At 40.5% G+C, this 17,024-nt stretch overlaps 1 protein-coding gene across 3 annotated transcripts in view; it reads left to right on the plus strand.

Annotated features, from left to right (window-relative positions):
- Fkbp15 (FKBP prolyl isomerase 15) overlaps positions 1-17,024 on the plus strand; it is a 64,769-nt gene that overhangs the window by 19,689 nt on the left and 28,056 nt on the right. For all 3 annotated transcript variants that reach the window (XM_029563758.1, XM_029563757.1, XM_008833521.3), the window contains 7 exons: positions 1,309-1,458; positions 2,287-2,355; positions 3,555-3,701; positions 5,899-6,041; positions 6,702-6,759; positions 9,657-9,764; positions 14,147-14,249. In XM_029563758.1, coding sequence (XP_029419618.1) covers positions 1,309-1,458; positions 2,287-2,355; positions 3,555-3,701; positions 5,899-6,041; positions 6,702-6,759; positions 9,657-9,764; positions 14,147-14,249 — 778 coding nt within the window. The remainder of the gene's footprint in view (positions 1-1,308; positions 1,459-2,286; positions 2,356-3,554; positions 3,702-5,898; positions 6,042-6,701; positions 6,760-9,656; positions 9,765-14,146; positions 14,250-17,024) is intronic.

Consider the following 17,024-nt stretch of genomic DNA (forward strand, 5'->3'; position numbering starts at 1 on the left):
GAAAGGATTTTTTAAAGTTTTCATATATTCATTGGAGAAAATGTAGAAATACATTTAAAAAAAATAATTCAAGAGTGAGGGAGAGTTTTCAGCTGGTAAAGTGCTTGCCATGCAAGCATAAGGACCTGAATTTGATCCCCAGAACTCAGGTAAAAATAAGAAAAGCTGAGAGTGGTGGTGGTGTGTACTTGTAATCCCAACACTAAGGAGGCAAACTGGTAGATCCCTGGGGCTCTCTGGGCTGCCAGCATAGCTTAATTGGAGAGCTCTCAGCCAGTGAAGGACCCCTCTCAAAATACGAGGTAGACAATTCCTGAGGAACAACACTTAAGGTAGTCCCTTAGCCTTCATACATGTGCACACACATAAGATTATGTACTTGAGCATACATGTGTACCTCACACACCAACATGCAGACACATACACAATACACATGCACAAAATTATAGCTTTACTATCCAAAGTAACACTTATTAACTTAGTAACACTTATGTATATCCCTTTAAGAGTTCTATGTTTTGGGGCTGGAGAGATAGCTCAGTGGTTAAGAACACTGACTGTTCTTTCAGAAGATCTGGGTTCAAATCCCAGCACCCACTTGTAAGCTAACAACTGTCTGTAACTCCAGTTCCAGGGGATCTGAGAGCCTCTTCTGTCCTCCATGGGCATTGAATGACAAGGGTGTACTTACCTACATGCAGGCAATACATGCATACACATAACATATTTTTTAAAAAAGAGTTCTGCATTTTGTGTATTTCATCTTTCTACCTCATAAAAAATTACTTAGAAGTATATTTTGTAATACAAATGTTGTTTGCTGTGGTTTGAATGGACCTGCCCCTCCAGAATTCATAGTATTAAAATCTAATCACTGAGGTGATGGTAGTAGGAATTTGGGTCTTGAGAGGTATTTGATAGCAGAGCCCCTGTTATTTCCTAGATGCATTACTTAGCACTCTGTATTAGCCTACTTAATTTTCATAACAGCTTTATAAGATTTGCAAAGCTTTTTTCTTCATTTTTTCAAGTGAGAACTTGTAGGTACATGGATATTAAGTTATTTGACTAAGGTCAGAGTTAAGAACTGGCAGTCCTTGGATCTGTACCCAGACATTCTGACTCTAAAGCTATATTCTTAGGCACCTTGATTCCTGGGCAAGATTACTGACTTTGGATTGGTATACTTCTAAACTCGTAATCTGCTTGTTAATGAATGCAACTGTTTGAGAAAATGTATTAGCATTAATGGAATGTGTGCTTACTAAGCTTAAACTGAACTAACACTGCTCTGATTTGTGTCTGCAGGTGTGCATTGCCAAATGGAATAGCACTTCTTCCATGAATGCAGTACTGTCTCAGGACCTTGTTGTGGCAGAGGGTCCTGCTGTAGAAGCTGGAGATTCTTTGGAAGTAGGCTATACAGGCTGGCTCCTTCAGAATCATGTGCTGGGCCAGGTAGGAGAATGTACTCTGCAAGTTCTTTATAATGTTAAGTGGCATGAGGGCTGTTCACCAGGAGGGTGAATTGTTGCTACTGACACATAGAAATCTTTTGGAAAACCTGAATTAGTTTCCTCAATGGCTTTGGGGATGTGTTCATGGAATGCTACTGTGCAAATTCTACTCTGTACCTCCCCCTCTCTCTTTCTTCTACTTAGAGCAAATGGCAAATGGAAACCAGTTCCCCAAGTAGTATTCATGTGTATGTCTTGCCCTCCCATACCAGTTTTAAACCTGAATATACTTTTAAGGGATAGATCTTATTTTTAGACCCTTCTCACTGTAAATATGATGGGTTTGTTGGTGTTTTTAATAGTGTTTCGTCCTCAAAAGCAATCTGCTATGACAGAAAGATACTGTGTGACTACAAGTCTCAATTGTATCCCACTTTGACCTTCATCAAGTCTTTTAAGCTCTTGATTTTTTTTTCCCCCATTTGTGCATAGAGATTAGTGATTCTCCTCTGCTTACTTGGCAGGACTATATCGGCACCAAATGATAAATTTATTTGAAAATATTTTATAGATGAAAACATGCTTCAAGTCATTGGTGGTGGGAATGTTTGTTTCCCTACCTGGTGAATCATTGTTCAGAGACGTCTACTCATTGTGATCACCACTTTTACTCATGATGCAGGCTCATCTTTTTAGGTTCTTTAAGATCTATGTCTCCATTATATCTGCCATTTTCTATTCAAGAAATACTGCTCCAGTTAATTGACTATGGTAGTGATTATTATTATTTTTGAAAGGGGCTGACCTCATATACTTTATCAAATGGTAGGTTTTCGACTCTACTGCCAATAAAGATAAGCCGCTTCGCCTGAAGTTAGGATCAGGAAAAGTTGTTAAGGTAAAGTTCTGTTTTGGAATTTAAATTAAATTTTATGTCATCTCTAACCTGTCTTTTTTTTTTTTTTTTTTTCCTCCCCTAACTTGTCTTTATCATCTGAGAGTCTGGAAATGCTTTGTTGAAAAGTAGGAAGTGGTGCCAGGCTTTAATCCCAGCACTTGGGAGGCAAAGGCAGGTGAATCTCTGTGAGTTCGAGGCGAGCCTGGTCTACCTAGTAAGTTCCAGGACAGCTGGGCCTATGGGGAGACCTGTCTTAGAAAAGACAAAACGGACAGCGGGGGCTATGGGGAGACATTTATAAAAAAAAAAAAAAAAAAAAAAAAAAAAAAAAAAATCAAGTAAAAGAGAAGAAGGAAGTTGGGGGCTGGAGAGATGACTCAGTGGTTAAGAGCACTGGCTGTTCTTGCAGAGAACCTGGGTTCAGTTCCCACCACCCACATGGTGGCTAACAACTATCTGTATCTCCAGTTCCAGGAGATCTCTTTATTTGTATGGGTGTATTGTCTGCATGTAGGTAAGTGTACCTGTGTCATACAATGCCTGTGGAGGACAGAAGAGGCAGTCAGATCCCCTAGAACTGAAGTTACAGACAGTTGTTAGCTGCCATGTGGGTGCTGGGATTTGAACCTGGGTCTTCTGCAAGAACAATCAGTGATTTTAACTGCTGAGCCATCTCTCCAGCCCCTGATACCAGTTTTTATTTGGAAATTATATTCTAGATTTTCTTTTTTTTTTTGTGTGTGTGTGTGTGTGTGTGTGTGTGTGTGTGTGTGCATGCTGTGTATATTTTTGTGTCTTCATGTGCACATGTGTGTGAAGGCCAGAGGTCAATTTCAGGAGCCATCCATCTTTTTTATTGAGATAGAGTCTCTCATTGGGACCTAGGGCTTGCCAGTTAGGCCAAGCTGACTGACTAGTGAACCCCAGGGATCACCTGTCTCTGCCTTCCCAGTGCTGGGATTACAAGCATGCACCACCACATTGAGCTTTTTATGTGGGTGCTGAGAATCAAATTCAGGTGTTCCTACTTGCATAGCAAGCACTTCACAGAGCCATCTCCCTAGACCCTATTCTAGGTATTATAACCAATATGTATGATAATTTAACTTCACCACTGAAGACACTGTCTAAATTTTAAGTGATTTTTGTCTAAAGTGATTTTTGTCTGATGCGCTTTTCCCTATCTTTGATTCCTATAGGGCTGGGAGGATGGACTGCTGGGCATGAAGAAAGGAGGAAAGCGGTTGCTTATTATCCCTTCAGCCTGTGCTGCTGGCTCTGGAGGGGTAATGGGCTGGACTCAGTCAACAGACTCAATCCTGGTGTTTGAGGTGGAAGTTAGGCGGGTGAGTGAAACTGGTCTGTTGTTCTTGTAAATCAGATTCTGAAGATACAGATTTCTTTCAGTGGAAATGGCCAAAATGTAAGGAATAAGAGACTTCAGGGTATAGGTCCCTGGGCAGGACTCCTATATTAAATGTCACCTGCCATTGCAGAAGATGAGGGTGGAAAGATTCTAAGAGCCAGTGTTGATGATTGATCATAAAGAAACAGAGTGTTCAGGTCTCGGGGAACTTACTCATATAAACTTACAAAAATGGTAACACCATGCATAAGACCCATGAAAACTAAGAGAAAAATAAACATCCGGGAAATGGGTAGGAGGCCATAATTTTGGCAAGGAACTGTTGGCCACTGATCACTGCTGGGTGAGGGAGAGTTGATTTTTTTTTTTAAAGGAGTGATGCTAGACAGGCTGAACAGGCTCCAGTGATTGAACTCACACCAAGGGACATCACGGTACACAGACTTGACTTGATAGGCCTTAACATATATTAAAAAATGCATTAAGTCCTGTGGGGTATGACTATTTAGGGAAGAGGGGGGCTAAATATGATTAAGAATTACTATATGGGGGCTGGAGAGATGGCTCAGCGATTAAGAACACTGTTCTTGCAGAAGACCCAGGTTCGAATCCCAGCACCCACCTGGCAGCTAACAACTGTCCGTAACTTCAGTTCCAGGGGACCTAACAGCCTCTTCTGTCCTCTGAGGGCATTGCGTGACACAGGTGCACTTACCTACATGCAGGCATAACACTCATACACTTAAAATAAAAATAATAAATAAAATATTTTTTAATAAAGAATTACTGTATGAGCCAGGTGTGGTGACACATGCCTTTAGTCCTATCACTTGGGAGTTAATGGCCAGCCTGGTCTACATAGTGAGTCCAGGCCAGCTGGGGCTACAGAGAGACCCTGTCTCAAAAAGACCAAAAAAAAAAAAATTACTGTATGAAATTCACAAAAATTCCCCCAAAAAGTTAAAAAATTAGAAATGATCAGGTATGGAGGTACATGGTTTTAATCCTAGTACTTGGGAAGCAGAGACAGACTGATCTCTGTGAAATTGGGGCTAGCATGGTCTACATGGTGAGTTTCAGGCCAGGTGGGAGTGGGAGGGTACAGGGAGACCCTGTCTCAAAAAAACAAATCAAACAAAAACAAGAAATGGTAGGCTAGAGAGATAATTGAGTTGGTAAAGTGCTTGCCTTGCAAACGTGAGGCCTGAGTTCAGCCTCTAGAACCCACATATAAATGCTGGTTATGGACTGGAGAGATGGCTCAGTGGTTAAGAGCACTGGCTTCTCTTGCAGAGGACCAGGGTTGGGTTCTCAGCACCTACATGGCACCTAACAACTGTCCTTAACTCCAGTTCCAGGGGATTAGATGCCCTCTTCTGGCCTTCATGGGACTTGCATGACACAGGTGCACATACATACAGACAAAACACTTGTACACATAAAATTAAAAATATAAATAGTAAGAAAATACTGGCAGTTGCTTGCTTGAAATTCCAGCACTAAGTGAGGCAAGCAGATCCTTGTTAGCCAGTCTAGCCTAATTAGTGAGCTCCAAACCAATAAGAGACCTTGTCTCAAAGGATAACAGCATGTCTCAGAAAGATGCTCCATGTTGTCCTCTGGCCTCCATACTTAACACACAAACATGCACCCCCCCCAACTCCCCCTCCACATTTAAAAAACAATGTTGGGGACCTGGAGAGCTGGAGAGATCTTGACACCCTCTTCTGGCCTCTATGGACATTACGTGCACAGGTATACTTACATGCATGCAAGGCAAAACACTTCATACACATAAAATAAAAATAAATTAAGGGCTGGGTGTGGTAGTGCACACCTTTAATCCCAGCACTAAGGAGGCAGAGGCGGATGGATCTTTGTGAGATGGAGGCCAGTCTGGTCAAGTTTCAGGCCAGCTGGAGCTATAGAGAGACCCTGTCTCAAAAAATTAATTAATTAAAAATTGTTTAAAATAAAAAGATACACATGCATTCATATCATATACAGATAATATAATGATAAATTGTAAATAATTACTGCCTTTGTCCATTTTTCTGCATTTTCTGATTTGCCTATAATGAATAGCCAATGAATATGATAAGGAGTAAATAAAATGATACCTACAGAAGGGTAAGCATGTCTGTCTTCTCTTCTGCCTGTGCTGGCCCTTTCCCTAGGTGAAGTTTTCCAGAGACTCCGGCTTTGATGGCCACAGTGTTAGTTCCCAGGATTCTTCAGCCCCTTCTCCCATACCTGCTGCTGACAGCCTCTTTGCTGATCCTGTGGTGTCACCACTCACATTGGTGCCTTTCAAATCAGGGTAAGATACTAGAACCACATCAAACTCTTTTAGTGTTCTTTGAGATGGCTCTTGTAGGCATTCAGAAAACTGCAATAAGTTTGAAATAATTGGTAAAAACAAAAACAAAAAACAAAAAACAGGATTGAGGAAATGGGAGAAGTACTTGCATCAGTTTTTTCTGACAAAGGATTACTAGTCTTAGTCTATAAGAGTGCTAACTCAAGTAAGAACACCTGCAAAACTCTGGAAGAAAACCAAGCAAAGGGCATGAGTACAAAATGCAGACCCACAGAGAAAGTGCAGTGCATCTGAATGGAAAGTGGTTTGGCTTCACTGGTTTTCAAAGATTATGCAACTGAAGAACAGTTTAAATTCTGTTATGTAGCTATTGAGGAAAACATTTTCTTTTTTTTAATATTTTATTTATTATTTTTATTTTATGTGTGTGAGTGCCTACATGTAGGTAAGTGCACCTATGTCGTCAATGCCTGCACCACCATGTGGGTGCTGGGAATGGAACCCAGGTCCTCTGCAAGAGCAGTCAGTGCTCTTAACTGCTGAGCCATCTCTCCAGCCCTGAGACAAACATTTTCAAAAACAATTTTTTTAAGCTAGTTTAATCTAGCTTTGTGATTCTAGATTTTGGTTGATTTCAGGATGTGTCTTATTTGCTTTCAGGGAGCCAGCTCTTTGTTCCAAATCTAACTCCCTGAGTGAACAGCTTACAATAAATCCAGTAAGTATGAGTCTGCCCTCTCACCCCTCCATGCTAGACTTCAGAGCCTGCGCATAGTTGAGAGCCCCTGACTTAAGATAAAATTCAGTGTTTACTGTATTCATTTCCTCCTACTTGGGAATCAGTGTAAGTTAGCTTGGGCTTTGACATTCACAGATCTGATTTTAAATCTTATTATTATTATTTTTTTTTCAGAGGTAAGGTCCCCTGTAGCCCTGGCTGGCCTGGAACTTACTATGTAGAATAGACCAGGCTGGCCTTGATCTCACAGAGATTTACCTTTCCTCTGCCTCCCAAGTGCTGGGACTAAAGGCCTATGCTACCATGCTTGGCAAATCTTGATTCTTATAAGCATGTGGTCATGAAAAAAATTATCTAAACTCATAGGTCCTCAGCTTTTTCATTGTTACAGTGGAAATAATTTTCATAGCTCCCTTTTATAGTCCTTGTGAGTCTTAAAGATATACATAAAGTCCTGAACTCAGAGCCTATGTAAAGTGGGTTTTTAATGAGTGGTTGTTGTGGTTATTACTAGGAGAATGGTATTAGGTTGGGGAGGAGCCTCTCAGTTAAAGTATACTTCCATTTTATAAATAACATTTATTGAAACAGGAATATGTTAGGGGTTAATCCTCAACTTTCTCTGCTATTTATTCTCTGTGACCCCAAGGAATTTATTATAAATTGAAATACTGTCTTTTAAAGAAAGTAAGTACTTATTAAATTTTCAGTGTTCTATCTGGCATATTATAAGCACTCAGTAAGCATTGGTTCCATTATAATTGCTGCTAATATACTTTTATGCTGTATCTATTTTTTCTCAATTAAAAAGAACAAAATTGCCAAGCGTGGTGGCGCACGCCTTTAATCCCAGCACTCGGGAGGCAGAGGCAGGTAGATCTCTGTGAGTTCGAGGCCAGCCTGGTCTACATAGTGACATAGTGAGTTCTGGGCCAGCTGAGGCTACAGGAAGACCCTGAAAAAAAAAAAAAAAAAAACCAAACTCCCCACCACCACCAAAAAAACTGTGTGGCGGAGTGGAGAGCAGTCATCTATCAGAAGTTACTAAAGCACAGAAATAGGTGACAAGAGTCACCTTTGTACTTTTTACTTTGTACTTTTTAAACAATTTTTTCACTTGTCTTTATTTTTTTGTTTTGAATAAGTAATTAGATACGGTATACTTATCAAAACTGGCTGTACCTAAAAAAATTATTTTTCCATCAGTTAAGAGAAAATGAGCACACAATCCCCAAAACATCTATTGAAAAATTATATATGTAGTACTAATAGTTCCTGTGAGCAAACTTAGTGTTTCATGTTTATAATGGAAAAAAAGAATAGAAATGAAGGTTATGATCATGGATATACACAGAAGATCATCTTGTGTACCTTCAAGGGTACGTCCTGGCCCTTCTGAAGATTACACTTTGGACCAACCAGTAGATACAGAAGCTTCTAGCACAGGGTCTAGTGTGTGGTTAGAGCCAAGTCAGGGCTAAATGAATCTGAATATAGAACAAAAAGCCCCTGTTTCCTTTTTTCCATAAATCTCAACAGAATCTTCATCTACTGAATTGCTTCAGATTCTTGAGGTGGTCCTATCATCTAAAATGCCTCCTTCCCACATCACCCCTGCCTTGCCATGCTTGTCCTGCCACTCTGGACAGTCTCACCCTCTGAAGAACCCCTCTGTCGTGCAGCGGCTTGTGGACCTCCATTGCCCAGCCAGCCTGCTTTCTTGGACCCTAACTCAAAAGACTTGGCTAGCTCTCTCCCTCTTCTCCATCTCTCCCCTGCTACCAAGATTTAAAGCTTGTCTGCCCTGTTGTTTTTCCTTCAAACTCTAAGAAAATGTTCTAAATAAATGAAAAAAACAAAAAAAAAAAATCTCTTGTCTTTTTATCTGTAAAATGAGAGTAATGATGCCCAGCAGGCAGACTTAGTTGAAAAGAGGTGGTACATATGAAAGCACTCTATTCCAGATATATGGGGACTTATTTCTACTGGTTTTGTTTGGGTTTGTATTTTGGGGTTTTTTGTTTTGTTTTGGTTGTTGGTCTTTTTGAGACAGGGTCTCTCTGTAGCCCTAGCTGACCTGGAACTCAGCTGTAGACAAGGCTGGCCTTGAACTCACAGACATCTGCCTGCTGAATGCTGGGATTAAAGGTGTGTACCACCATGCCTGGCTATTTCTCCTGTTTTTAATTGTAAGCTTTTATGCACAGCATCTTTCTCACTTTCTTTTTGGGGGTGTGGGGATTGTAGCTAAGATGAACATGTACAAACATGTTTTTCTTGTTATTTCCTCAATACTATATTTACATAGTATTTGATTCTTTTAGGTATATACAAAATAATTCTTATGGGTGTGATGCTGCATGCCTTTAGTCCCACCACTCAGGAGGCAGAGGCATGCAGATCTTTGTGAATTCAAGGCCAGCCTGGTCTATGTATCAGTCAACTCCAGCTAAGAATACAACATAGTGAGACCCTGTCCCCCACAAAAAGAAAAAGGAAAAAAAAAATTTCAAAAGGGGCTGGAGGGATGACTCTGTGGTTAAAAGTACTTGCTGCTCTTGCAAAGGATCCAGGTTCAGTTCCCAGCACTCACATTAGGTGGTTCACAGTTTCCTGTAACTCCAGTTCCAGGGGGTTCTGAAGGATGCCCTCTTTTGGCCTCCGGGGCATTGCACATACACTTAACACACAAAGCCAAAACAGTAAGTTAAAAAAATTTTTTAAATTATCACTTTCTAGAGGAAATGATTTCAAAAACATTACAGTAGGAGTACTTGTTAAAGGATTTGATACAAAACTCAAAGAAATAGACCTGTCTGAAAGCAATAAATCTTAATCACAGTGATTTGATTTTTGTGACTTTCTTTTCTTTTTAGAGTCCTGATACAGTCAAGGCCAAGTTGATCTCTCGGATGGCTAAAATGGGCCAGCCCATGCTGCCCATCCTTCTGCCACAGCTGGATTCCAATGACTCAGAAACTGAGGTATGTGTCCTTGACTGTTTAAAATGAGTAGTAACAGGTGCTGCCATCTTCTGCTCCTTTGGTTGAAATAAGTGCTTTCTCCTCCCTCTAATCTGGAATCATTATTTAGAGAGTGGTATGGGGACGTGCCTTTCTTTTGTGATTAGCACTTTCCCCCTGAAGGAAGTAAATCTGTACATCAGATGCAGAAACTAGACCATTTAAAGAGGTTCAGTCAGTTAGTCTTCCTGTACCTAAATCTGTATTTCCCATAAAGATAATCTTTAGCTGCCTGTCTCAAACTAATAAATTTGCTTCATGTCAAGAAAAAAAAAATCAATCTTTAGGCAACAGGATGTGCAAGCCATAGTAGGCCCTCAATTCTTCTTCCTCTTCTCATTTTTTTCCCTTGAGACTGGGTCTCACTGTGTTGCCTACGGTGGTAGCTCCTGGGTTCAAGTGAATTTGCTCCTCAGCATCTAAGAATATAGACACATGCCATTGCTCCCTGCTTCCATCCATTTTTGTTGATTGAATGTTTAGACCAATTTAGGAAATGTCAAACTGTTACATCTTTTCACTTTATATATAGTTTGTTTTGGGTTTTTTTTTCTTTTTTTCTTGGTCATTTTGAGACAGGATCTCCCCCTGGCCTGGAATTCACCAGTAGATCATGCTGACCTTGAACTCACAGAGGTCTGCCTGCCTTTGCCTCCCGAGTGCTGGAATTAAAGGCATGCACTACCATGCCTGGCATATATGTGTTTCTTTTTTCTTTCTTTCTTTTTTGTTTTTTTTTTTTAATTTAGGGGGCTGGAGAGATGGCTCAGCAGTTAAGAGCACTGGCTGCTTTTACAGAGGACCTGGGTTCAATTCCCAGCACCCACATGGTGGCAACAACCATCCTTAACTCCAGTTCTAGGGGATCTGACTCCTTCTTCAGACCTCCAAGGGCATTGCATGACACGGGTGTACTTACATACATGCAGGCAATACACCCATACACATAAAATAAAATTTTTTTTAAAAATTAGATTTTTTTTTTGTCTTTTTGAGATAGGGTCTCCCTGTAGTCATAGCTGGCCTGGAACTCAGTATGTAGACAAGGCTGGACTTGATCTCACAGAGATCCAGCTAACTCTGCCTCCCAAGTGCTGGGATTAAAGGCATGTGTCACTATGCCCAGCTTATTTTTATTTTATGTGTATGTAAGTGCACCACATACATGCAAATCTGTGGAGACAAGAAGATGGCATCAGATCCTCTGGAACTGGAGTTATGGACAGTCATTAGGCACTATGTGGGTGCTAGGAACCAAGCCTAGGTCTCTGCAAAAGCAGCCAGTGCTGCTAACCCCTGAGCTGTCTCTCTAGCCTCTCTCCTTGTTTTTTTGTCTTTTAAAAAAAAATATTATTTAGAAGTTCAAGAATTTTATTGAGACCAACTCTACCAATTCCCTTTGCTTTTTCCTCTTGACATTGTGCTTAGAAAGCATTCCCAGGACTGGGGTGATGACTCAGACTATAAATTGCATGCTATACAATCCTAGGGCCTGAGTTCAGATTGGTAATACCCACATAAACAGCCAGGTACAATGGTACATGCCTGTCATCCCAGCTCTGAGGAAGCGGTGACAAAAGCATCCCTGGGGCTGTAGTCAGTCATCTAGTCAGTCAGTGAGCTCCAGGTTCAGTGAGACCCTGTCTCAAAAATTCAGGTGAAGAATGATCAAGGAAGACATCCATTGTTGACCTCTAACAGCCACATGTATGCACACACGTGCACACAGCCTCCCAATGTAAAATACACACAAAGGAAAGCATTCCCATTTTCAGATTTTAGAAGCATGCCATTTAGCTTTCATAAATATTATTTCATATTTAGATCTAAATTTCTAATCAACAAAGAATATAAAGTAAAACTTAATCCTTTTCCCAGTGGTTAGCTTCTTTTAAAAAATATTTTGAGGGGCTAGAGAGAGGGCTCAGAGGTTAAGAGCACTGGCTGCCCTTGCGGAAAACCCAGGTTCAGTTCCCATCACCCACATGGTGACTAACAACAGTCTCTAACTCCAGTTCCAGGGGACCCAGTGCCCTCTTCTGACCTCTTTGGGCATTGCATGACACAGATACACTTAAACACATGCAGGAAATATACTCATACACATAAAATACATTTTTTAAATATATAATAAATTGTTTTGATTTATACTTATTTATTTTTAATTTTTATTGTATTTTTTGTTTTTTTGAGACAGGATCTTTCTGCAGCCCCAGCTGGCCTGTAACTCACTTGCTGTGTAGACCAGGCTGGCCTGGATCTCACAGGTGTCTCTTTCTCCTTAGTACTAGCTGAATGCTGGGACTAAAGACATGCACCACCACACACAAGTGGTTAGCTTCTTATTTAATGCAACAATCCTTTTTTTAAAAAATATTATTTTTTATTTTACGTGTATTTATGAGTATTTTGCCTGCATGTGTGTAAGTGCACCTGTGTCATGCAAGCCCTCAGAGGTCAGAAGAGAATTGGATTCTCCTGGAACTGGAGTTATAGACCATAGTTAGACACCACGTGGGTACTGGGAACTGAACCTGGGTCCTCTGCAAGAGCAGCCAGGACTCTTAACTACTGAGCCATCTCTCCAGCTCCAAAACAATCCTTCCCTCCTTCCCTCCCTCCCTCCCTCCTTCCTACCTACCTTCCTTCCTTTCCTTCTCTCTCTCTCTCTTTCTAAAATTTGTTTATTTATTTTATGTGTATGAGTGTGAAACCTGCATGTATGTAAGTGCACCCATGTCATGCAGTGCCCCCGGAGGTCAGAAGAGGGTATTGGATCCCTGGAACTGGAGTTAGAGACAGTTGTTAGCCTCCATGTGGTGCTGGGATTCAAACCCAGGTCATCTGCAAGAATAGACAGTGCTCTTAACCACAGAGCCATCTCTCCAGCTCCAACAATTCTTTCTTAAATGAACAGAAATATCTGAGAGATTGACTCATTTGATGTAAAATGAAGAAAAAGATTTTTGAGTAAAAAAATTTCCGAAATAGCCTTTGTTTTTTATAATATGGCTTAGTATTTTTCTTGGAAAAAAAATGTAACATTTTAAAAGAAGATAGGCTTTCTGAAGCCTACTGTCCTATAATCATTCTCCTGGTTTCTGCAAATGAAATTTGAATAATATAGTCTCATTAAAAATGTATAGCTACTTGGGAGCTGGAGAGATGGCTCAGCAGTTGGAAGCACTGACTGCTCTTGCAGAGGACCCGGGTTTGATTCCCAGCACCCACATGGTGGCTACAGATCGTCCTTAACTCCAGTTCCAGGGGAATCCGAGGCCCTCTTCTGACCTCTATGGCATTGCACGACATGGGTGCACTCGTGTGCATACAGGCAATGCATTCATACATAAAATAAAAACAACAAATAAAATTTTTTTAAATGTATAGCTACTTAGTTGTATAATAATGTAAAATATGAAGAAAGAAGAATGTGCTTAACAAAGGGACATTTTTCTTTATACATTGCTTTGTAAACTGACTTTTTAACTTAATGTCATATCATAAATATTTATGTAAATATCAGCAATATAAAGAAGGCATTATTACCTTTTAAGGTTAACCCAGTGTTCTTTTATGCAGATTTATCATAATTCCTTTTGCTCTTCTGTTAGTTATTTAAGTTGATTTAGAAATCTGTAATAATCTAAAAGTTGGCTTATTTTTCCAGAAAGAAATATTAGGAGATGAGGCAAGTTCTAAAGTAAAAGAATGACCAAGAGATTGTAGCCATTGGCGCACAGCATAGTAGATTACAGTCAGCCACTGTTACTGTATTTCAAGAGTTCCTGTTTCTTGTATAAAACAGGAAGGTATAGAGAAACTTCATTTAGAATTGCATTATTTATTCTATTTAGTTTAAAAAAAGCTTTAAGAATGAGGGCAAATATTCTGAACACATATTATCCTAAACTAGCATGCCAGTGCTGTGCAGGGAGTCCTTGGCCCTATTTCTGTGGCTTCTCTGAGGTCTGTGGAGATTATTTGATAGAAGAGGAGAGGTTGGATTGTTCCTGGCAACAGATTAGATCAGTCTGAAGGTAGGTGCTGGTTTGAGAAATGGTATATTCTGGAGAGTTGTCAGTTTGGCTGCTTCAAATGATAAAACATGGACAACTTTGAACATTTCTATGAATTAACTGTATTTAATTATTTGATATGATTTGAAGGAAAAAGGCTCTCCCTCTCTTGCATGATTGCCTCCCCCCCACAACTCTTGGCTTTCTGGCTCTTTCCTTCCTCTTTTTTCCCTAGAAACCCTGTGTTGCAAGCAGTTAGAGACGGTCTCCTCTGTCTACAGTTAAAGGATTACACACAGTGACCAAGTCTTCTGCCCATTTCAGGATGTAAGTGCTGTTCGAGGAGCTGGGCAGTCCCTGGTGCTGCCTTCCATCCAGCCGTCTCTTCAGCCAGTTCATCCAGTGTTACCACAGATGACCTCACAGGGTAAGAACACAACCTCTGTAAGGCTCTCTGCCCTTGAGTTGGATCAATATGAAAATTATCATCACTCCTCTTTAAATTGCTGGCTTGCATTGTTAGTACTTGGGCCTGGATTGGAGAGGAAAACTTGTTAGTTTGTCCCTGGGCAGAACATTTCAGACTCAGAGATGTATTAGGCCCATTCGTTGTGATTTCTGTTGTGTTGCATTATCAGTTTTGGAAGTCTGCACTCAGCTTTTGAGTCATCTCCCTATGTGCTGTTTTGCACTTCCTGTCGGCTGAGCCAGATGCACAAGGGAACACCATTTCCTTTCAAGGTCCCATTGCTGGGATGCCAGTAAGCTGGTTTTAGGAGATTAGGTAAATTAAGTGGTCAGGTTTGAAGCATGGATTGTCAGGTTAGACTTGCATCAAGTGTGAAGGAAAGTCCTGGAAAGAACTGTGCTTTACACCAAACCTTTTACAAGGCTGATGAACTGATTAGAACTTCAGTGATTGTGGAAAGGTTGGAATGTTACAGGTCCAGAGCCTAATTATGATTTGCCTTGGGCTATGTTTAGTACCTTAATGGCCATTTATTGGCTTCGTCTGTAAGTCACCTAACATCTTTGTAGCTATTAAATAAATCCTTTGGAATGTAGAGAGAAACAGCTAAGAATGTGGTCAGATAGCATATGAGGTCTGTAACTGTTTTTCTGGAACCTGCCTGCCTGATGTTTCCACCAATCTATTTTTTTCTTTTAAACATGGGTTCTGGGGAGCTATCTTCCTAGCCCAAGAAGAACCAGATTTTTTAAAAAAAATTATTGAATTTTTGTGTATTTTATACATAAAATCATCTTTATATCCCCTTCCCCCTTTCCCTTTGGCACCCTCCCATAGCTCCCTCCCCCCCTGGAGTTCATATATTCTGTCATTTGTATTAAGGCCTATTATGTAAAGTTAGTGTCCTGAGATGTCCCTTAGTGCAAGTTCATCTGCCAGGGTTTAAAACGTCAGCCAATCTAGAGTCTCTCTCTTTAAGAAGATCAGCTCTTCTTCACCCAGCAGCAATTAGCTGCCAATAATTCTTCGACTAAGATTGGGGCTTGCTTTTTAACTTAATCAGTTAAGTTAAAATGGGGCTTGCTGTTCATTTCCACAGTTCTGTGCTGGGTTTTTGTCTGCCTAAGTTTGCATGGGTCTTATGCATGCTGACAACATTGCTGTAGGTTTGTATGAGGAGGGTCCTAGGTGCCTGTAGGACTATCTCTGTATGGTCATGCACCTCCTCCCTGGCTCTTAAAATCTTTTCTCCCCCTCTTCAATGGTCCCTGAGCCCTGGATGGGTGGATCTCAATATAGGAGACCTATCCAAAGATCCACACTCTGCTGACTTTTATTCTTTGCATTTTGGCCATTTGTGGCCTTTTGTGTTCCTGGCCCTCTGTTGCATGAGGGAGCTTCATTGATGAGAATTGAAAGATACATTAATGTTCTCTTCATCCCTTGTTCTATGTTCTATGAATCTTAGGTTGTAGAGGTTGCATCCTAGATGTGCTTGGGCAGTTCACAGAGAAGCTCTGTGTGTGACCAGTGTGTTAATCTCTGTCTGTTGAAAAAGAAGCTACTTTGATGGGTGATGACTGGGATACTTGTCTATAAATTTAAGGATCCACATTTTGCACATAGTAAGAAATTACATTTATCTAGGGATATGAAAGCCTTTGTTTTTCTCCAAGATCTATGACCTCTCCAGCTATGTGTATTTGGCTAGGTTTACAGTACCAGACATGAGCTTCCTCCCATTGAGTGGACTTTAAGTCCAATTAGGTAGCTGTTGATTACCCCCAAGATAAAAATGCCACTACTGCACCAATGTCGTTTGCTGTGCTGGTCACTGATGTGATTTTTAGGCCTTGAAGCTAGGGTTGGATCATGGATTGTTGTTCTTCCTTACCAGCTTGCCTAGTGCTCTCCAAAGCTATGAGAGCTGGCCTTCAGGGGAGGGGGCTTCCAGGTTAGTTCCAGCTCGGTCGCTCCAAATTGGGTGTCCAAAGTATGTCCTGTCTTTAGCAATAGATCTTACCATCAAGTTCTGGGAGGCAATCAAGGACTGTGGCAATAGCATATGTAATTTTGGGAGTCTCTTGGACTACCCTGGCCAACAACTAAAAGGAAGGTTTCTCCTGTCTGGTACTGTTTCTTGTCATGTGGTCTTCAGCTAGACTCATGGACTCATGTAGGGATATTGTATGTATAATTTTTCAATAGGTTTTTGGATTAATACAATTCCCTCTGGTTTTTTATACTAGCTAGGCACTATTTATCTCTCCTCTCTCTCTCCCTGTCTTATCCTCCCTTCCCCGCCCTTCCCATTTAAAGTGTCCCCATTTTCCCCATTTCTCCCTTGATAATTTCTGTCTGCTATGGTCCCACCTCTTTTGAGCGCCTTCTTCCCCTTTATTCCCATAGTTCTTTCTCCTTCTCCCCTTCCCCTTTACCCCTTTTTTACACATTTCTCCCTTAGTAAAACCTATCTCCTACTATTCTCTCTCAGGTTCCTTCTTTCCCTTTACCTCCCTGGTTTCCTTCCATTTTCCTGGTTCCTGCAGTTATATCAAGATACACACTCATAAGGATTTCTATCAATGTTTTGATTTATGAATTTTTTTTTTTGTTCTGTTACCATAAAAACTGAAACTGTTACCATGCTAAAACATGGAATTTGGGGTGACCTAAATCTGTGTTCCTGGTCATGATCATTCATATTTGACTACAAAATAAACTATCTCTTAT

Source organism: Nannospalax galili, unplaced genomic scaffold (genome assembly GCF_000622305.1).
Source record: "Nannospalax galili isolate Female #2095 unplaced genomic scaffold, S.galili_v1.0 scaffold34, whole genome shotgun sequence".
NCBI classification, from domain to species: Eukaryota; Metazoa; Chordata; class Mammalia; order Rodentia; family Spalacidae; genus Nannospalax; species Nannospalax galili.